Source organism: Cylas formicarius, unplaced genomic scaffold (genome assembly GCF_029955315.1).
Source record: "Cylas formicarius isolate icCylForm1 unplaced genomic scaffold, icCylForm1.1 PGA_scaffold_6__28_contigs__length_40554024, whole genome shotgun sequence".
Taxonomy (NCBI): domain Eukaryota; kingdom Metazoa; phylum Arthropoda; class Insecta; order Coleoptera; family Brentidae; genus Cylas; species Cylas formicarius.
The window spans coordinates 23,633,702-23,655,146 of record NW_026844347.1 but is presented as its reverse complement, the minus strand read 5'-3'; the positions used below and the strand labels follow the sequence as shown (position 1 = coordinate 23,655,146).

The 21,445-nt window shown below is 33.5% G+C and overlaps 1 protein-coding gene across 5 annotated transcripts in view; it reads right to left on the bottom strand.

Moving 5' to 3' along the window:
• Positions 1–167: 167 nt before the first annotated feature.
• Positions 168–21,445, bottom strand: part of LOC132703391 (KH domain-containing protein akap-1) — a 33,350-nt gene continuing 12,072 nt past the window's right edge. For 2 of the 5 annotated variants that reach the window (XM_060672626.1, XM_060672625.1), the window contains exons 2-10: positions 8,809–9,071; positions 7,992–8,144; positions 7,473–7,928; positions 6,790–7,179; positions 5,889–6,044; positions 5,655–5,832; positions 5,377–5,592; positions 5,180–5,316; positions 168–2,870 (exon numbers count right to left, since the gene is read on the bottom strand). In XM_060672626.1, the coding sequence (XP_060528609.1) occupies positions 2,763–2,870; positions 5,180–5,316; positions 5,377–5,592; positions 5,655–5,832; positions 5,889–6,044; positions 6,790–7,179; positions 7,473–7,928; positions 7,992–8,144; positions 8,809–9,024 (2,010 nt within the window). In that variant the 5' untranslated portion in view covers positions 9,025–9,071 and the 3' untranslated portion in view covers positions 168–2,762. Of the gene's footprint in view, positions 2,871–5,179; positions 5,317–5,376; positions 5,593–5,654; positions 5,833–5,888; positions 6,045–6,789; positions 7,180–7,472; positions 7,929–7,991; positions 8,145–8,808; positions 9,072–16,211; positions 16,364–21,445 lie in introns of those variants that run through there. The other 3 variants (XR_009619070.1, XM_060672627.1, XR_009619071.1) reach the window with 3 other exon arrangements.

Here is a 21,445-nt window from a genome sequence, read left to right as displayed (position 1 = left end):
TTTTTTTTTATTTCTTGAAACCCTCCAGAGCTCCATTCACTTAGCCAATAAATGCAAACATGAAGCAAAATTGCAATTATTGTGTTTCTTAAATAGGACGCCAGTACTTCAATTATGGGGTGATGGTGAATCAATCAAATAATCGCTTGAAAATACATAGTTTTATTAATATATTATTACGATGAAATCCAAAAATTTGTTATAGTACAAGAAACCTAAATATATACAAAAATTACTATGAAATCAAAATAGATATCAAGAATATTTTAACTGGCTATTAGGATGGGGTTGAGCGGTAGGAAATAAAAAGTGGTAACTTCTAATCAGCTCTGATTCCAACAAAAGCATCCAGATTCTGCACAGCAGAAAACGGAATATTAGATACAAAGCTGAACCTGTTGTCACTTCAGAGACAAGACACCCGATTTTGTTGGCCCTAGACATTTTTGACTATATTCTATGTTCTCAAAGAGTTTAATTAAATAAAAAGAAACGAAAGGAAATTTAAAATTTCTTTAAAAATATTAAAATGCAGGGCATTTATCCAAGCAAAATGGTTTTAATTACATTAAAAAATTGTCCCCTTAGTAGTACTTGTGATTATATTTCTTAATGAGAAATGAAAATAATCAATAGTCAAGTGTACTTTTGTTTTAAATGTTATTTATTTTTAGGCATTTGCAATATTTGTGTCCACTTAAGTAAAACTTTGTAAAAATTTTCCATAACAATTCAAATCCAAATACTATTTTGACTCCTTTTTAGTCCTTCAATACAAATACAAATACTGTACAAGCATGCGTGCATTAGTAAGTCCCTCCCGTTCTACCCTTTATTGACACCAAGTCGAATATTTGAGAATATGGCAAAACAAAATATTTGCAATTGTATTTTGTTAGGTTATTTTCTATGACAATATTCAAGCTAGCCCTGTGATGCCATCTCTGATATGATTATTTGTACGTGGTGACTCATGGTCACTACGTATAAATACAACGGTTGTTTAAAAAGGCGCCAGGGCCAGCTTATATGAATTAAAAAATAGTAATTTCAAAAAAGGAAATTTTTTGAAAACACCGTTTTTAAAATTCAAACCTCCACAGAGTAGTAGGCCGACAAAATGAAGCCTTACTAAAAATATGTCATCACATTTCCACAATTGATTCTCCAATGGTTCAAACAAATTAGGAAGAGGTTTACTGTGTAATCGAAGTCTTATCAACTAAAACAAAATTAACTGTAACTTCCACATGTTTCCAAATGTACATAAATTACCTTTGATGCATTCGTTCTGCAAATTTAAACACCCCTTTGGAATATTTACAAAGTTTCTTTGTCTTCTTGAAGAATCCATTTTTATATTTTCCATAGAAACAAAAGTGTACAAAGAACTGTGTCCCAAAAACATAGATTTAGTCGATATCCGAAAACGCAGGCAACGATAATCACTAGAAGCCTTTTTTCAAAGAAAACACGTGATTATCGCATTTGACTGATCTTTAGAGTTTGTGAGACACATTAAAGGGTCTTACTGCCTCAGATATTTTTCGAACCGCTCAACCAACTCCTCTTAACAATTCAAAGTGAAACCCTGAAAAGAGACCATATAATATGTCTAGGATATTAGGATATACTAGTAACATTTTTGTGCTAAGACAATAATAAGCAATACCAAAAAAAAGTATAATTTAATAATTAATAATATATACAAAAAAAAACAAAAAAAAAACAATTCACTAATTAGGGAGCTAAGCTTAAAACCTCCAAATTAAGGCTAAATGTGGATAAAACAAATTTTGTCATAAATACATAGTGATATTTTCGGTACTTATTTTCAATCTCAATCCATAAAAACCAATGTCCTCTTCTATTCTTTTCGCTAGATTTTCCATTATTAAAAATAATCATTACAGAATCGATTAATGAGTTTAATACAATACAGCCCAGCGATGAATGAAATTATCACAAATTAAAAAACAAAAGAAACAATGCAGTTAAAGTTGTTTACTTGTACGGGCAACAACCTTTTTTTCCGAGAGCACCTGAAGCATCATCCCTTAATTCTCCAATTAGTTGTTCTACCACGGTTTTGTTGCAGCATATTTTAGAAAAAACTAATCAAGATTTTTTAATGCTAATTGAATTCATGATTTTACCAAATTAGGTTATATTGGTGGTAGTTGGCATGAATAGGTTAACCTAATAGGAAGAGTACAGTCTGCAAAGTTATATAAAAATGTAAACATTTTTAGTACAGTTTTTCATTTATGGAGAAAATTAAAAGTGTAACGTTTTTTCAATTGCAACAAATAAGGCTTTGAAATTGCAGGACACGGCACTAAAACCCACAAAAGATGCTTACCCACCAAAATATTTTAACTTCCCAAAATAATAACAAAACAAAACCAGAAATTCCCAACTCTTAGTCGCCCGTACCTCTAATATACTTTTTATTAATCCACCACGGTTCAACTACATCAACATCAGTCGTTTTAACTCACTAGTCGTTTCCACTAAAAGTGCATCAAGAATAACAACGTAATGTACTAATCGTATATAATATAATAAAAACTCTTAAGTGCTAACTCAAAAACGTTAAGTTTCTAAAAATACTTAAAGGATCTAAATGTACAATCGAAAACGAAATGAAGCATCGTAAATTTGGAAGATAACTATTGAACGCGTCACACCCAAAACGGTCCGACACTCACCTGCGCGATTAACATAAATAAAAAAAAACATCGGAAAACAGAAAATTTGATTTACGCCGTAACGGTTGCTGTCGCGGGTTCAGCCTTAGACGAGTCCTCAAAGCTCACCCATTCTGCGAAGCCCTCGTCAACAAGCCTTTGGTTCAAAAAGACTACGTCCTAAAAAAAAAGGAACCATAGATACCTATTTTCACTTTAGAGCGAGTAAGACTTTTGCGAAGACCTATTAACTATGCTAAATTAACTATGTTTTGGCTTCATGTAATTGCTTAACTAACCAAAACAAACATTTTATGAACAGAAACAATAGCAGAATTGATTTGACTAGCGCAATAAACTACCAAACTCCTCAAATTCTGTGCTATCACTTTTATATTTTTAATTTTGATATTAAATTTGTATACTTAAGGAACCTAAATTCTTATTTTGTGATGTTGCTTTTGCATTTTTACAATGAGTGAGAGAATAATGTAGTAAAATAAACAACTACGAACCAGTTAGTTGCCTTCTATTGCTTTTACACAGAATGCGTTTCCAGGTCACTATGTGTAACATTAAACAGCCATTCTTGCATTGCATTCAATAACAAAAATAATTATTTGGCAAATCACTAAATCATCGTCAAATGCGACTCTAAATGTCAAAAACACCAACACAACACGAACTTGGTTACAAGAGAACTATAGATTAAAATCTGAAATCTGTTAGGTAAACAACCAAATCCGCATACGGATATTTTTTCAAGTTTTACAGTGATACATCTCGAGAAATATTTAAGTGCAGTTCAATTTATTGGCGAAATAATAAGCAAAAGCGAAAGGGCATGAAGAGGGAATACTTAGCCCTATGTAAGAAAATATTTTCAGAACTCCAAAGTATAAACTAATTAAATCTATAAATCAATTAAATTACATAATTGTAGCTATAACTGATTTTCAAATCGAAAATTTTGAAACATATTACTCATAAATGCTTTTGGTTGAATGCTTCCTTCATTCCCTCAGTTTCTTATTTGGGGAATAATATTTAACAAAAAAGTATTAACTGTAGAGGCAGTTAGTAATGAAGATCTTTTAAATTAGTAGTTGTGTTATTAAGAAAACTACAAAATAAAACATCAAAAATACTTATTCAAATAAACCACAAAAATAAAATCTCCAGATTTCCTATATAAGGATAATTTAAGATCACAGGAGTTGTTATGGGGGCTATACACCTGCAGGCAAGTCCGCGCGCAAATGTGTCCAGGTAAGCCCGCGAGCAAGTGCGAAACCAATTGCGGCCCCACACTATTCAGGTAAACCTCGAGGTTCACCAGTTGGTGGAGGGGGCCCGCACTTGCTCTAAAAATCAGACACAATCTGATTCGATTCGAGCCGCGCTTGGAACTGAACGCGCCGTGAGTTTTAACACATACACATTCGCACTTACCCGCGCGTCTCGACCTGTACATTCAAGTCTTCACGCTTGCCTGCATGTATCTGTATCTGCATGTATGTAGTCTGCTTTAGTTTCTGTTGCACATTTTTTCTGTATTGTACAGTAAGTTACGTCAAATTCGATAGATATATAGAGATAGAATTCTTTCAGAGATGGCGAGTATTGTTTTTATTCTCAATGATAATAATAATAATAACAATAATAATATCTTTATTATCCCACATAGAACAAAATCAGTGTAATATCGATTTTGTCAAACAGGTTAAAATTACGCACACAATATCGATCACATTAAAAATGTATATCATCAAAAATATGTGATAGAGCACAATACAGTGATAACAATCATTAACAAGCAAAATATTCCTTAAAATTATAAAAACAGTTTTGTAGCTAGTAGTTAGTTTGGATTTAAAAAGAGTTGGTGTTAGACCTGCTGTTTAGGCGTGCAAGCGCTGAATTTATTCGGTCCTCAAGAGTTTGATAACAGTGTGAGCAGATTAAACTTGAACAGTGGTCAATGAACTCTGGTAAATCCTAACTAAGCAGCTGAGCAGAAAATTCATTGAAAAAAAGGAAAAATAAAACTGGGCCAAGCACTGTACCTATCGACCAATTGAACTTGAGATTTTTTTAATTTGACACAAGTTGCCCTTTTCTGCCTATGACACTTAAAAGTTAAGAACGACTTAAACCAGTTCAGAGCTAAGCTTCCCTATTGTTTTGTTCCATCCTTTTCAAAAGAGTTTTGTGGTACATACATCAAACGTCCAGCTAAGATTGCAAAATATCCCTACAGCTCCCTAGCATGCCCCAGAAATGAATGAATCGCTGTTTGGGTTGATCTACCTGTTCTGAAGCGGTGCTGACAGTCAGCCAAAATTTTGTTTGTTTACTTAAATAATCGGCGTATTCAATTTTTTTAGCAAAGCATGACGTGATTTTTATTGTCTATTGTCCTCATTCAAATAATAAAAACTTAAAAGGTAATAAACAATATAAGTAAATATTGGCAATACAAAACTTACCCTGGGTCCGGAAACTACGTAACACAGCACTAAGGGGATCCCTTCTGGGGTGTAGTCCGCGATTTGCGTGTAAATAATGGAGCCTCTTGTAATGTCCGCGACCAAATCGTAGGCCTGAGGTGCCCACGTTCCATCCTCTGAAAAATAGGTCATACAATTTAACAACCAAAGATTAACACCAATTAGCAACCACTCACCACTTTTGGCTTTAACGTTGCTCAAAAAGCACTCAGACGCTTGGAAGGGTAGCAGCATAAAATCCTGCCTGATCTGCCGTAACTTGTCGTTTTCGACGCACGCGTAACCGCCGTAATCCAGAAATTTGACATAGGAGGTTTCCGACTCCTCATCCGATGATAGTATTATTGCCCTGCACCACGAGTCCACCGAATAGGCGGCGCATATCGTGTTTTCTGAAAACGAAATGTCTCTAGATAACGAATTAATCCAACCGAAATAATTTGACGTCTATAACCTGGTATAGGAGTGGGTAGCAAGGGCGAGTCGTTCTCTGTGTAACAGCCGTTCATGTAGCTCGCGAGGACGTTCAGGTTGGGGTACGAAGGGTGCGTCGGTTGTTGCATAAACAGATGGTTGGGCGTCACCATGCAGCTCAGTATTGTGTCATTGTTAATACCTTCTACTAGTTTCAACTACAACGAGAAAAATTATCGCCACCGTAAAGAGGCCGCGACGCAAATTAACTCACATATAAGTGATCCGGAATGAGAGGCACTGTAGGAACCAATGGACTTAAAGTAACTTGCTCGAATGTAACATCCGGGTATTTTTTTAAAGGAAATTTTTCACGGATCAGTTTGAGAGCTTCATCTATTTCAGACTGAAATCCTTCTACTGAACAGACCTGGAAAAAAAATGTAACATGCCCTTAGTTGAACATAAATTAGAACATAAACTGTACACTAGCAATATAAGCTGTTCAATGTCAAGCCTTTCATAATCTGAACGTTTCGATTTTCATTAATTGGAGAGCACGCAGGAAAAAACGATCTAAGTCGATTTGGGCAAGTTTGAAGATTTCAGCTTTGAAGTGACTGAAAGAAACTATATTTATATTTTCTAGACGATTTATTAATGTCATATGAGGATGACGTTTTTCTATTCTGATGAGTGTTGATCTTTATGATCAGTAAAAAACATCAAATTGATCATCACTACTACTGTTATGAATCTAACGGAGTTAGATCAGCAGTTCAACAGTTTAATAAATAAGGATGAAATAAAATGAGCATGCTGAAATACCATCCGGTTTTTCGATATTTTGGATCGCTTTTCCCGCGTGCCTTTCAATTATTATTAACCTTACTTTTTTAAAATTTGTATTTAAATATCATTCCTAAAGCAACTGCAAAAACTTTACAATTTTCTTTTCCTTCCTATTTTTTAATCATTTTTTTACACTAATATTTACGAACCCCCATCTTTTTAATAGGAGTGGAGTGCAAAAAGATCACAACAGGCTAGAACTAATTTAAACGGCAACAACTTAAAAATAATGACATTATATAATCCAAACCTTTAATTCGTCTAAAATAAGAGAAAATAGGTTACTAAACCTTCGGTTAACACTGAAAGATGGTACAAATTACCTTTAGTCTGTTATTGGTCGGATGCGGTTTAACCAAAATAAACGCGTTTGTCTTATCCTTGATATGCTGCACGAAACAGCCCTGCCTGCCAATCAGTTTCCCAACTAAGTTCTGTGGAATGGTAAACTCGTACACCAGACAAACATTCTCGACTAGTTGAATGGTATTGGGTGTCCTTGATGCGGGAGGGGTCGCCAAATCACTGCCACCCTTACCGCTGTCATTGGATCCTTCGCTATGATTATCGGATATACTGCTCAAGCTCGGACTGGCCATCATTACGTCCGACGGACTGTGATTGGCCGAATCGCGACCGGAATGCTGTCTACGCAATTCTTCGACACTCGTTCCGTTCTGGTAGTTTGATTCTTTTTTGCACGCATCTGGAAGCTGAAGAAAAAACAGCCTAATACTCTAAAAATAGCAGAGTAGAGAGCAATGATTGCTCACTAGATCCTAGAACAATACGAAGGGGCGACCAAAATTCATTACGAGATTAGATAAAATTATCACACGAGCTATGAAATTAAACGAAGATTCAAAATGTAGAAATACAAAAATAATATATTAATGACTTGACAAAAAATTGTAGCCAACCCAACTAGAAAGAAAGAAATGGTAACGTGCGAACTAGTAATTAAAAAACTTTTTAACAAATTATAACTGGTTGCAAAATAACTTACGTTGCAAACGGGCATTTCTTTGCCTGCAGCTTCTCTTTTATTGTGGACTGGGGAAACGTTGTTCGGAGCGATGTTTTGCTGCATTTTTCCACTGTTCTTGGCGTTTTTCTTCAATACCGCCTTGTTGCCCTTCTGTATGGCATTAGTTTGGCTAGTACTAAGAGGTTTCGCCGAATTCGAAACATTAACGGCACTAGTTGGAGTTTGGGATTTTTCCGTGGATCCGACGTTCCCCTGGGTCATATTTCTAATGTCGGTCGACTTTGCGGGTTCGGACACTGACCTCTTCAACGGACTAATCACTTTGGCCTCGAATATGATCGATTCGTTGAATTTGGGCACAGTTTTGGATAAGTTATCTTTATTTAACTGTCTTCCAGCAGATTTGAGAGGTGGAGTTCTAAGCGAGGCGGATATAATGCTCGGTGAACTGCATCCAGTTCCAATTGATTTGATCTGGAATAATACAATTTTTGAGTTGCAAGTTGGCGCATATTCATGTTAAAAAATAATTAATACCTGCTCTATATGGACGTCTAAATCTTCATCGGAAACCACAAACGACTGTTTCAATTCCGACGGATAAACAATATCGATGGGACTGGTTTCAACGCCGCTTAACGATCTGTCCAGCCTTTTCAATGGCGTTACAACTGGGCTCTGTTTTTCAATCTTTAAAACAACAACATTCTCTATAAGGGATTCAATCCGACTTTGGTGCAACTATTTCGAAAATATATCAAATTTGTAAACTTGCTTCGATCTGGCACTCAAAAAAAAATTACCGTAGAAAATAAATACCACTGTTCAAAGAAACTATCAACGTCTAAAGCACAATGCCGAGTGGGAATGCCGGTCAACCTGATTAATATCATTAATTAGATAAGGGAGAGCAAGCGTTAGAACGATTCATATGTCATTAGTTTTAATAATTGGAAAGAACTACTAAAAAATATTCCAAACCAGAAAAAGTTAAATTGAATTCACTCATAGAAATGTTTTAATAATTGTCTAATAAATGTACTCATACTTCAAATAAATTCAGTCTCCTTAGAAAAACAAAAAAAATAATATGAGGGGAACAAACAACTGCCAATAGTAAAAAAATAAATAAATAAAAATTATCGCATTTTAATCTAGTGATATCGGTAAAGCGATAAAACCAATTCGGTACTACCACTTTAAATTGTTTCACATTTCCTAATATGCAGTAAAACTCGAAGCGTGCTTATCATCCAGTAAGTGTTGAAAAACTGAGAATACTTCATTTCAACACGATTAAGAAAAAACACAACAACTTTTTTTAGACTTGCTAAATAGGCATAGGACTGCTTACATGTTCTTCTTTCAATTCTCTCTCGTCTTCCTTCACCGGCTCCAGCAACAGTTTATAAGCTGTCGATATTGCTTTATTATTATCTTCGATCGGTTTTGTACCCCCTGTGTCACTTCGATGCCCAATTCTCCTCTTTTTGTACCACAAATAGCTGAGCAGTATGGCAATAGATGGTAAACTGAACGCTAACAACTGACGTACAGGGGACGGGGCCATAGCTTGAACGATCCACGATTATTGAACAACTGAGAAACGTCACGATCCTGAAAATAAAAACACAAGTTAGATGAATTTACTTAAAGGGATAGTTAATAAAACAATAATTACTGGCAACCGCAATTATAATCGAGGCGTTTTTGATAAACAATTCATTCTTAAATTTAAATTTAAAGTGAAACATGGTGTTTGTATATAATATAGATTCGTATACAAATTTTCTCTTATTAGATAAGGATTGAAAAATTACGTCAATAACTAGTAAAGGAAATATCTACTCCATTAGGTTCAGATAACAATAATAAAGATAAACTGTGTTCAGTACAAAAACATCCCACTTCGACGAATAAATAAGCCCGAATAAACCAATCCAGAGTGCAAAAATATGACGCGAAAATTTTTAGGCACGTTGAACCAATTTCTGCCAGAAAGTGTATCTACGTAGTTTGTATACTGCGAACTCACGCCTACAAACTTATTTTTAATTTTCAATTTCACATTTCAACATTATTTATTTATTGATAGGCACTGGTTTCCGTTAGCTCAAACCTCTATCACTGACACAATCTCGAAACGATTACTTTTAAAACAAAAATATTCACCCAACAATCAGCCTTAATATATATATAGGAGGTTTCAAAAAACATGTCACAACGCTCAGCTGGGAATTCGCCATTCAAAAATAAAAAGAAAAAAGTTCATAGGTCCGGATATGTGAATATGTTAAATATTTTTTGACCTATTTTGTTGTAATTTGATTACGTCAATAAGACATTTTATTTACGAATATTAATTATTGTCACTGATTTTTTTTTGCAATTTTTTGTTATTTACATTGAATAAGGCACTAAAAATCCAACTATTTTGACTCGAGTTGTTTTCGTATCTAGTATTCGTTTTCGAGAAAAAATAAAATTCATGAAAATTGTCAAAATACAAACAATAATCCATCCATAATTCCAAGAGTAGAAATGAGAGAAACGAGGATGTTTATTTGAAGTGCTGAATAAAATCCAATATGTTACTGATTATGTATTCTCTAAAACCAATTTCTGCACAATTCTCTTTCATTTAGAGCTAATTTAAGTTGTAAGTAAAGTTCTTGTAAAACAAATTGTTTATTGACTTGCTCTATAAAAGCTTTTAATTTTCATTGTTATATTTCGCAATAACTACAGTTTTTTAAACAAATTGAGCGTTCTGGCTAAAGGAGGTTCTACAGTTGCCTCTTGAATATTTTTTCCACTTTTTCTGTGCGCTACCTCATAAAATTATTATTTAGACTTTTAAGAGCAATCTTTCGTGATTTCAAATTTATTGAGATTTTTCATAGAAGTGAATCCTATAGTTCATGAAAGCAAACGCTGGTAATTTTGGGCCACATTTCTTGCAGTTTGGCAGTGGACACGCAGAAATACATGTAGAAATTGTATCCTATGTAACGGGCTTAAAACAAAAATGTCTCTTTTAAAATTTGTTCTTAAATCATAATAATTAAATCTAATTAAATTCAAAATAATATATTTCTAATGCAATTTTCAGAAAGCTGAAAAAAATATTGCATTTACTTTAGTTTGTTACTTATGTGCAAATAACTTTGTCAAATATTAAAGTCTAAGATTACTCTCTACTCTTTGCAAATACAACGTAATATGAAATAACTAAACGCCTAGTTGTCAATAATTGCTTCAGCAAAAAAAAGTACATTCAAAAATATTATTCCTTAAAATGTTTTTTTTTTAAATTGCAGCATAAAATAATTGTTTTGAGAGTCTGGTCTTTTATTAACAATATTGAACATCCCGTATATTGGAAATTAAATTAATTAAGCGTTGGCACGTGTTTTTTGAAACGCGCTGTATATATTTATGTTCTGGTTCTGTAAGGATATCAGTACCAAGTATTTACGTATAAGTTAAATACTTTATTGACTTATCAATGCATAATTCATCAGGGCGGGATTATTAAATAATGCAGAAGTCTCGCGAGAACTAACATTGGTTTTCCTGAAGGGATCTTCCATAAATTATTAAACGGGGGGAAGAGGGAGTTAACAGAGTTAACCAACATTACACAATTTTAAAACTTTAAGTGTGTAACTGTATCTGTAAGTGAAGTAGGATGGTTTGTACCATTTAGGATTCGACACACAGGCGATGAAAATTTGGAATAAATTAAAAAATGTTATTCACATTTTTTGGTAGTGATTTTTTAGCGACGGCAGATTATTTCCTTTTGACAAGTTTTCGGTTACTTTTGATATTGAAGTTATTGTACTGGAGAAAAACGCGAAAAGGGGTAATAAAGTAAAAACAAAACCAAATATTTTTCGGTTTACAAAAATGAGCGCCTTAAATCCGAGCAGTCATTATGCATTAATGTTCATAAACCGTGACCGTATGAAAGTTTACAAAGTTCGGCTTGGTTTTGTAAACTGTTTCTGCTTAAGAAAAGCGAAAAACCGATAAAAATTGCTGAATTCGATGGCTGATACGCTCGTATACTCACGGGGATTGCGGTTTCCCACAACTGATGCAAAGTAATAGTTGTGTTTGCATGGGAAGAATATGGTACTGTCAAGCTACGAATGTACCAACAAAACAATCAATCAATCACATAAAAGTGTAAGTCGACTACGGGCAGCTTTTTTTTGATAACACGAAAAGTTCTTTATATAAACACATCGAAAAGGGTTTACTTCAAAAATCATCGAACCTTAATTTTTAACCCATCGTGACGGCAATTCGTGGAATGCTGATTATAAGATCAGTAAGAAAAACAATTTGTTCGTTTATTCGTTATTCATTGCACGGACAAAAAAACATTACAGGAATTAATTTTAAAAAAATACGTGTTTCTTAGAGGGTATATAAAAAATCTCACGGATAGGTCGGAGCACATATTGACGCATTGACATTTAAAAAAAAAATGATAGCTAGGTACAACAAAGCTAATGTCGAATACTTATAAACATAGGCAAACTAAACCAACAGGTAGGCGGTAGATATTCACAAGATGTTCGTTTGATGAAGCGTCATTACAGCGTGTAACAAGAAAAGGACGTTTTCATTTTAATATCTTAAAGATTCTTTTGCCGATTTTACTGAAATATTGTGGCCGATCGTGTTCATTAACAACAAGACCAATCAAATGATAATTATAAATTCCAGTGGAGTCCCGGCGGTACTTGACCACTATTTGTGTAAAAAAATCTATAACCAATTTTATATCCTTTTCGTACCAAGCGGCGTATGTATTTGGGTAGGTTATTTATTAATGCCTCAAATGGGTTAGCAGCATTAGCAGTATGGCAGTGTAGTTGAGCTTTCGAAGGTTACAATGCAAACAACAACATCAAAAATCAACAAACGTACGGAAAATTTCCTTCAAAACAAAAACTGATTTTTTTACGATTACGTATATCGAAGTAGCGACCCCTATTCATAGAGTCAACAAAAACAAACGTGTAAATAAAAAATAAATAAATAATCCTGAGTTACTGAACTATAGAGAACGCTACAACACAAAGTAAATATAGAAATGTTTCCATGGATCTTGGCTTACGCAACACGCGAATCAAGTCAACGACCTTCTCGTGTTATTATTATTACACCTGTCTAAGTCAGTAACAAAATTAACGAAGGTACCTACATATTCTTCCGCTTAGGTTTGCATGATTAGGTTAAAAGGGTAGGCAAACATTGACAAAAGTTTTATTTATAGATATATAATAATCATAATTCACTTTACAAAATATTTTTACAGCAATATCAGCTCAACCACTCTAATACAACTTTTTCCCTTCTGGCGCTACATGCATAGAAAAACCTATTGCACACTCAATTAATTCATGGATGCTGTTTAAGGTGTGATTTTTTATATCTTGTATTGCTTGTTCTCATTGGTAATTAATTAATAATCAGAGAGAACCTACATTACAATATCAGCTAAAGGTCAGTACCGTATCATGTCCACGCCTCAAATGTATCTATAAATTCTTTTTTTGTCCCAATAAATGATTTAAACTAATTACCGCATAAACTCTTATTTCTATGATCATACCAAAAAAATTGACACTTTTTAGGGATCAATATTTTAAGTAAACACTGAATTCCGATTTATAAACATTTGTCTTTAAAATTAAAATTGCAGCGCCATCATCTATCTTCAGATGTATAAAACGTCTAGTGAATCATGTTCAAGTGCGTGATCCGAGTACTGGTTACAAAGATGAGTAGATGAAATAGTGCGAGAGGTTTATATGATTTCAAACCTCAAATTTATTTTATATCAGTACCGTGGGTAAACGAGTCGTACTGTGGAACAGAAAATTTGACATTTGATTGACGTTCTGCCGGTCAGATTTTGCTACCGTTTTCCATATTCAACCCATTTGCCTCAGTGCTTTTTAAACATCGTTTAAATTTTTAACGATTGGCATGTTTCAATTTTCTGCTTTCTATGAGTAGTTTTTTAAATAATTAGTTACAACGATAATGTTTCTGAGTAGCAAAACGCTCAATAAATGGAAAATCGCGGAAACATTTAAATTTTACTTTGCAGGCTTATTATATCGATGGTACCATAATATACACTCTTAACTACATTTTCCACATTAGTCTGGCATTTTACCGCTTAACACAAATTAATTAGCACTCGGCGAATACAAAAATGTAAATAGTGACTCATTAATGCCGACAACATATTCGAAGGCAGTTATAACATTAATGTAGAGGTATGACTATACTAGTTTCAACAAAATTGGAAATCAATACTCATCACACATGGAATTAGTCGAACGAATGCGTATTAATAGTCTTGCTAATTTGGAATTCGGAAACACAATTCGATAATTGAAATGATTGTGAACTAGATAACCGATAGTTTTGTTAAAAATCAAAGGGAAATAGTACTTAAATGTATGTACGAATGTACGAAACAATTTCAAAACTTCATTGCAGACATTGTTCAAAACTACTTCTATCCGATCAATGCAGGAATGCTGACCTAGACGATTATTTATCGCGATTAATTGTGCTTCAATCGTTTTCTTTTCCGTTACAGTACGGTTTAATGCACGTACACAGATAGGAACACTATTTTAAGTACGAATGAAACCACCAACTTCCATGTAGGTTTAGTAAACAATTGGAACATGATAAGGGTTGTTCGGTTCTCCCGCCATCGAGTGACCGAATTTGTTTCGCTACTAGAAATTTAATTTTTTGAAATTAGACTAGGAAAAGTCATATCAAAGTAAATTTGCAATACTTAAATACAAGTAGTTATAGACGGAAAGAAAACTTTCAATACGTTAGTTCTCAGAACTGTCATATTGTCATTAAAAATAGTATATTATGCAACAAGTGCGGCAAACGGCATTTGACTAACGAGTTTATTTGACACGAGCGGAGCGAGTGTTTAATAAACGAGTGACTTAAAAAGTTAACCGAACGCGTTGCATACTATACTTTTTCTACGACTGTTACTTTTTGGGTACATTTTCGCCAAACAACACAAATACATTCGCTGACATGGCCGTCAGAATTAACAAACGTCAAATTCAAGGCGTGGAAAAATCTCCGAAATCATTCGATTGCTCCCAAACCCGTGCGGTAAAATTTCGGAAAGTTGCTCGGATCCGTGGGAAATAAAACTGACGTCGTAAAGTGGCGTTTCCAGATCGGTAGATAATTAGGTATTTTACAGGCGAGAGTAGAAATTTTTTTTGCCATGTTACTTATAAGTGATACTGGTAGATAAATACTGTCGATAATGCAAATATCTGACTTTTTTACGTCATTAAATAGTCAAATAAGGGCCCAAACATATCTTTATTCCAACCTAAAATGTAAATAATAGTATATTATGCAAAAGTGCGATAAACGGCATTTGACTCAGGAGTTTTTAATAAACGAGTGAGTTAAAAAGTTTACCGAACATGTTGGATACTATACTTTTTCTACGACCGTTAGTTTTTGGGTACATTTTCGCAAAACAACATAAATAGATTCACCGACATGACCGTCAGAATTGACAAAAGTCAAAATTCAAAACGTGGGAAATATCTCCGAAAATATCCGATTGCTCCCAAATCCGTGCGGTAAAATCCCGGAAATGTCCGAAGTGGCTCGGATTCATGGAAACGAAACTGGTAAAGTGACGCTTCCCGCACGCTAGATCGGTGCGTAGTTAGGTATTTTACAGACGGGAGTAGAAAAAAGAACATCACACTCAAAAAAAAAGTTCGGGCAGAATTTTCATTTTACGGACCGTTATTAATGTCTAATTATCTCAAATTTATCAAATAAAACGCAAATATTTTATTGAGGATATCAAATCATTTAAAATCAAAATAAAAAATTACTATTTAATTATATTACGTTCTTTTAAGTACCTTCACAGGGCACCAAATTATCCCGTAGCTTACTTTCCAGTGTAAAATCCTCTCAAAAATACTGATTATGTCAACATACATTTTACTAGTTAAATCATTCAATAATTCATAAATTGTTTAATCTTCAGTAACTTAGTTTTGTTTAGTTTATTAAACATAACTTCTAAAAAAAAGTAATAATAATAAATTTAAGCAATTTTGTGCGCTTAGAAATTATTGCAATTGCATTCTAAATAATACATTAGCATTTTATTTGGTAAATTCGGGATAAACGGATATTAATATCAAACCCGGAAATTCACAAAATTCTTTTTTTTTTGTTCTTTTATATATATTTTAGGATAAAATAGAGATATTGTAATGCGATTTTGTCTCCTTATTCAACTTTTGTGAAAAAAGAGTCATATCGTTGAATATATTTTTTTGCGATTGATACAAAACGCCACCTAGAGGCAAACTAAACAACTGCAATCGCGTCAGTCATAGCAAAATTGATAGTCCAGGAAAGGCCATTTTTAAAGTTTAAAGTTCATTGCTGCGTTAAAAAACAAAAATAATTTCCAACATATTCTTCTGGCCGATTTATTTGTTTTCAAACTTCTAGCATCGTCCGGTTTTAATACTTCATAATTTGGATAACGTCAAAAAACTGTTTCTTTCGTGCTGATAGCTCAAACGTAAGATACGAAGAATTTTTGCGAAAAATTAAAAAAGAATCATGACATTTAACTTTGGACAGTTCCATGGATTAGTGTGCGAATATAAATTATTGTCAATCAAACACACTCACCTGCCGGTAAAAAAAAAACACTTGCCGCTCGCGGTGTACCGAATAACCAATAACCAGTGAACGAAAAATCTATGATTTTTTCCTGAAACGTTTCGCGTGCAAATTTGAACCAATAAGAACGTCCGGCGAGCGGCGTCCGCAAAAAGGAAAACAATCTTGCCTAGGATTGTTTATTAACTGCCCATAAACACGGTGATTTATTCGAAAGAGGATATCCGTCAAGGAGAATCTAAACGAAGGTGGGATTTCATTCATAAAACGGGAGATCGTCAATTTCCTGTTCATATTGTTCATTGCAATTTTTTAAAATAAAAAATACATCGGGTACGCATTTTTGAAATATTAATAAAAACGTTATAATACTCCTTGGCAAATAATGGGCTTGTGTCGCAAATATATTTTTTCCTATGTGTAAATCAAACGTGCTTCAAAACAATTCTCAATATTTATATTTCAAACAAATAGAATATTCTATTTTCAATAGAGACGATACTACTCTCTCGCTTGCAGTGGAGCAGTGCATTTAACCTCTCTTTAGCAGACCTCTGCCTCTATCCAGAGAGAAACAAAAATAAAAACATAATAATGTAGGATTGTTTATCGTTAGTCTAAGGTTCTGAGGAAATAAACACAGCCCGACGTTCTGGCAAATTAAATAAGACTATATTTTCACTTATTTACACAGCGCACAACAACTTCTTTTACACTTGCCATGGACAACAATTCGTCTACTCGTCTTTCGTCTTATTAGAGAAAAAGAGTAAGCAGCGGCACGGCTTTCCTCGTTACCCGCCTCTTTTTAATTTAATCGTCTAATACATAATGCCACCGGTCAACTGTCGTGACCTGCTTTTAAACCCTTCGTCGGTACCCATCAGAAGTAGACCCGAACTTTCAGCAAAGCGGCTTGCTTTTTGTGATCGGCTCACGTCCGTTAAAAGAAATAATGTAAACATAACCCTTTGCATGCAGAAATAATAAATAAAGAAATACCGTGTTGGCGAAAACTAAACTAAAGGATATATTTTATCTAAAATAATTCTGATATACCGCTAATATTCTGCTCCGCTATATTAAGCGAAGTTTAAAAAATACCAAAAATTCATATAGATACCAAACTCCGATAGCCTCATTTAAAGCGTAATAATACAATCATCAAATTTCGAAAACATATATTATTAACAACAATTGTTTATCTATAAAACAGCAGAGAATGTACAGTTCCATAATTGGCACGATCATCTATCCTTAATTATATTTCATTCATCATTTCGAGGATTAAAAAAAAAAAAGTTTCCCTTGTAACCACTCCGGATTAGCGTACTGAGACCAATAAATAAATAAGAAAATTTTTAGACAAAAGCAGTTTAATACTTGAATTGAAAATTTCAAAGTAATGGCAAATTTTCCCATGTTTTGACGATCAAAAATTGATCGATAAACTTCAAACCCTGTTCCTGTTAAAATGTGTCGCGACTTCCACTTCTTCAAACATTTTTTTATCGTTTTTTTTTAATTTAATAGGGTGCTCCTAAACGGTGCCAATGCTTATTATGGGTGGTGTTGGGACTGGTCAATTGACCGTGGCCAAATCCGATCAAAATGTTTCAAATAACATCTTGCAGGTGTAGAGTGTTATCTATCAATATTTAATAATATGTATTTTATAATAAATTATTATGCATTATTATTGACAGACCTATTTTTTTGTCAATTGACCGTAATAATTTTAAAAATACGATGAAATTTATATTTATTTATATTGTGCGTTACGTGTCGCGTCGTTCTGAGAACCAAATGGAGGAATCGCTAAGTATGGTATTCGGATATTACTTAATAATTTTTTTTTAAACTATTTCGACACTTTTTTTTCACATTTTACCTTTCAAACTTTAAATTGAATTGTCCCGCGCGTTTTCCATGTTCATGACTGGACACAATCACTAGAGGCATTGAAACTCGTGTACGCTTTTTAACATTGCCACTAATGGAGCCTTCCCCTCTATCTTATACTCTTTGCGCATAATAATTAATCATAAAATACATATTATCATTAAATAATGATAGATAACACTCTAGAATTGCAAGATATTATTTAAAACATTTTTTGACCAGTCTCAACACTACCTATCACCGTCTTCAAGAAATACCCGAATACGGTACTTAGCGGAATTCCAATAAAAATATCGACTCCATTTAGTTCTCAGAACGATGCGACGGCGATATACCGCACAATAAAAATAAATAAATAAAAATTTAATTGTATTTTTTAAATTATTTCGGACAATTAACATAAAAAAAATTGACAGGCCAATTCCACAACCCCACTTAAGCAGATTAATCTTGGATTTATTTTAAGAAAAAATAAATTTTGACGGACATCCTAAACGTATATTAATGTCTAAGCCACAGGGTGTTGAGATTTAAGGAAAAAATCACACAACTTTTTTTTTGAGCACTGGCATCCGTTCGCGTTTTGGCTCTCGCATTTTTGAAGAAAAATATTTTTTTGGTAAATATTTTCTATGAATAATGTAGTCGATCTAATTTAGTTGCGTTTTCTTTGAATTAAGTTAAGTTCTGAAAACATTGTACCCACCTTGATAAATAGGTTGTATCCATTTTGGGAAAATAAATAGGCCATTCATAGATTTTTCGTTTCTTATGGTACTAAACTATTTATTTAAAAATGTATATATAAAAAATTATATACTGAATAAAAAAAATTAGTAACAATTTATTTTATGGAGCACATCACAACGCTCCATACACAAAAATCTAGAGAATCAATAACAAATTAAGAAACAAAATTAAACGAAGTAAAATTCAGCGTTGCTTAACCTTGACTCCACGCTTATTAGAGCTCATGCCCAAAATCGTAAGTATTTAAAAGCTGCTGAACAGACAAGATCGTCGTCTTTCAGCAACGGAATCATTTTATTATCTTTGCAGGTCTAGAGAATCATACGCCTCGGGTGAAAGGAAAGGACCGGTGAACGTTCGCAGACAACATAAATGATAAAACTGTCTTTTATTACGCCAGTACCGTGGCCTAGAAAGTTTCAAAGCAAAGTCGTCGGTAAATTGCAACTTGTTAAATTGTCAAATATTCGTTAACTAGAAGTGTAGAAGTGGTTTGCATTCAAACCAGCTATGATTTTTAACCTAGTCGAGTCAAGTAAAGACTTTAACAGTGTTTTTCCATCAACATACACCAAAACTCGGGCGATTCATAAAATAATATAAAGTCCAAAACAAAATCCTGCGGAATTGATGAATATTCATGGAATGCTTGGTACGCATATCGCAGAATGTCCGAACAAATACCACCAAACGACCTTCGTGTAATTATGGTTGAAACCTAATATTATATAATTTCGGTCGAATGTAACGAAATTGTCCACACCATAGATAGCAACATAGTTTTAAATTAACGCGGTTTTGGTGAACATGTTCCCAAACGTAGAAGACACTGAATATTTTGTATTTAAATTTTATTTTACCGATCGAACATAAATTTAAAATGCGTGAGTACAGTGCAAATCTTCTATTTTTGAAAAGTTTTTTGGTGAGCTGTTTCATTAAAACATTAGGGTGAAAAATTGAATTCTTTTTCCCACTGTATGAAATTTTTACTGATGACTAGAGAATTAGCCACTTTATGTAAAGAATAAGCCTTAACAGGATACGATATGATATATTGTTAGCAGTTAGTGGTTATACTTTTTCTACATAAAAAGCATAAGTACTTATGTAATTCCTACTTTTCCGGTACGTATATCTATCTATATACGACTTTTTAAACCAGTAACAAAACTGGTAACAAATGTTAAGTCACAAACTAGGAAAAGTCATCTCATTGATCACAAACCGCGAAATGGTTCGAATGTGAGACCGTTACTTACGTAACGGTGTTCGATAATACGAGAAAGAACAGGGGAAAGCAGAGGGAGAAGGTCGTCTAGTCCACCGGTAATTAAAATTGTTGGGTGTATGAAATTTCAGAGAACGATCAAATGACCCGCCTTTGGTGCTTAAAAAAAAATAAAATCACACTATCAATCGATTAGAAGGACGGTATCGAACATATTTGAAAGTTACTAAAATGATATTTAATGAGAAATGCAATAGATAGTTTTATTGCAGTTTAACAGTAAAAAATTTAATACTGCGGAGGGAAAAAAATTAGAAATTGCTCGCCAATCAGTCATAAATCCATTTTCGAATGTAGTTTTTAAATATTACCCACAGACGAATAATCATTAAATATATTCACGTTTAATGACACTTTATCAGGTTTTTATATAACTATCACACTAAAACGGACTGAGCTCCAAATAAATCGAAAACTGGAATTACTGTAAAAGTACGAAATTTTACTTACACACTGTGCTCTATTATTTACATGCCTAAATACATTATAAACCGTAAAGTCAAGAGAAAGTTTTTCCTATCCATTTCAATGTTTTCGTGTTTGTTTTGGTTGTTCAGAATATCTCCTCAAACTCAAATCAATCCAAAATTTTATACTTCAAAATTACATTTAATTGGACAAAGATCATTTTGAGGTCAATCTATTGCACGTGGACGCAAATTAACCACAAAATAGCACAAGAAAACCAATTACATAGGCATTATCACCAACTTATTCCAACATTATCTATAACTGTCAGTATATGCATAATTAATATTTTCAAGGATATGGTCTTTTCCAATAGAACGCAACAACAAACACTAGAGATATTCCGTAAAAAACATAAGAGTCCAGGTGTCTATTGCCCCTTAAATTATACACTGCCCGGTAATTCCAAGAAACACCAAAAATAAGCAATCCGACAAAATTAATAAATCTATTGATTTAGCGGATAAAAGCTGATAAGATGATAACAAACAATTCTGAATATGTAATTATTTAATGGCAATTGTAATGATAACAAATATCAGTCTACGAACACCGTAACGTCCGAGATCAGATCTTCCACATAAAATAAATCTGTATTAGTTTTGCACAGGGAATTTTTGGACTTTAATATACAACACCGACGTATTTAATGAGGGATTTTGTGTTGTGTTCCTTCTGTTATGGCTTCTAACAATATTTTGATTATAAATAAGAGGACAGTGTAATCACAGCTTTTGCCCACTTAAACTGAATTCAGTGCCGGATTACAAGATTCAGATGTCGTACAAAATTCGTCCCCAAACAATACAATAATGGTCAAAATGGCCAAAAT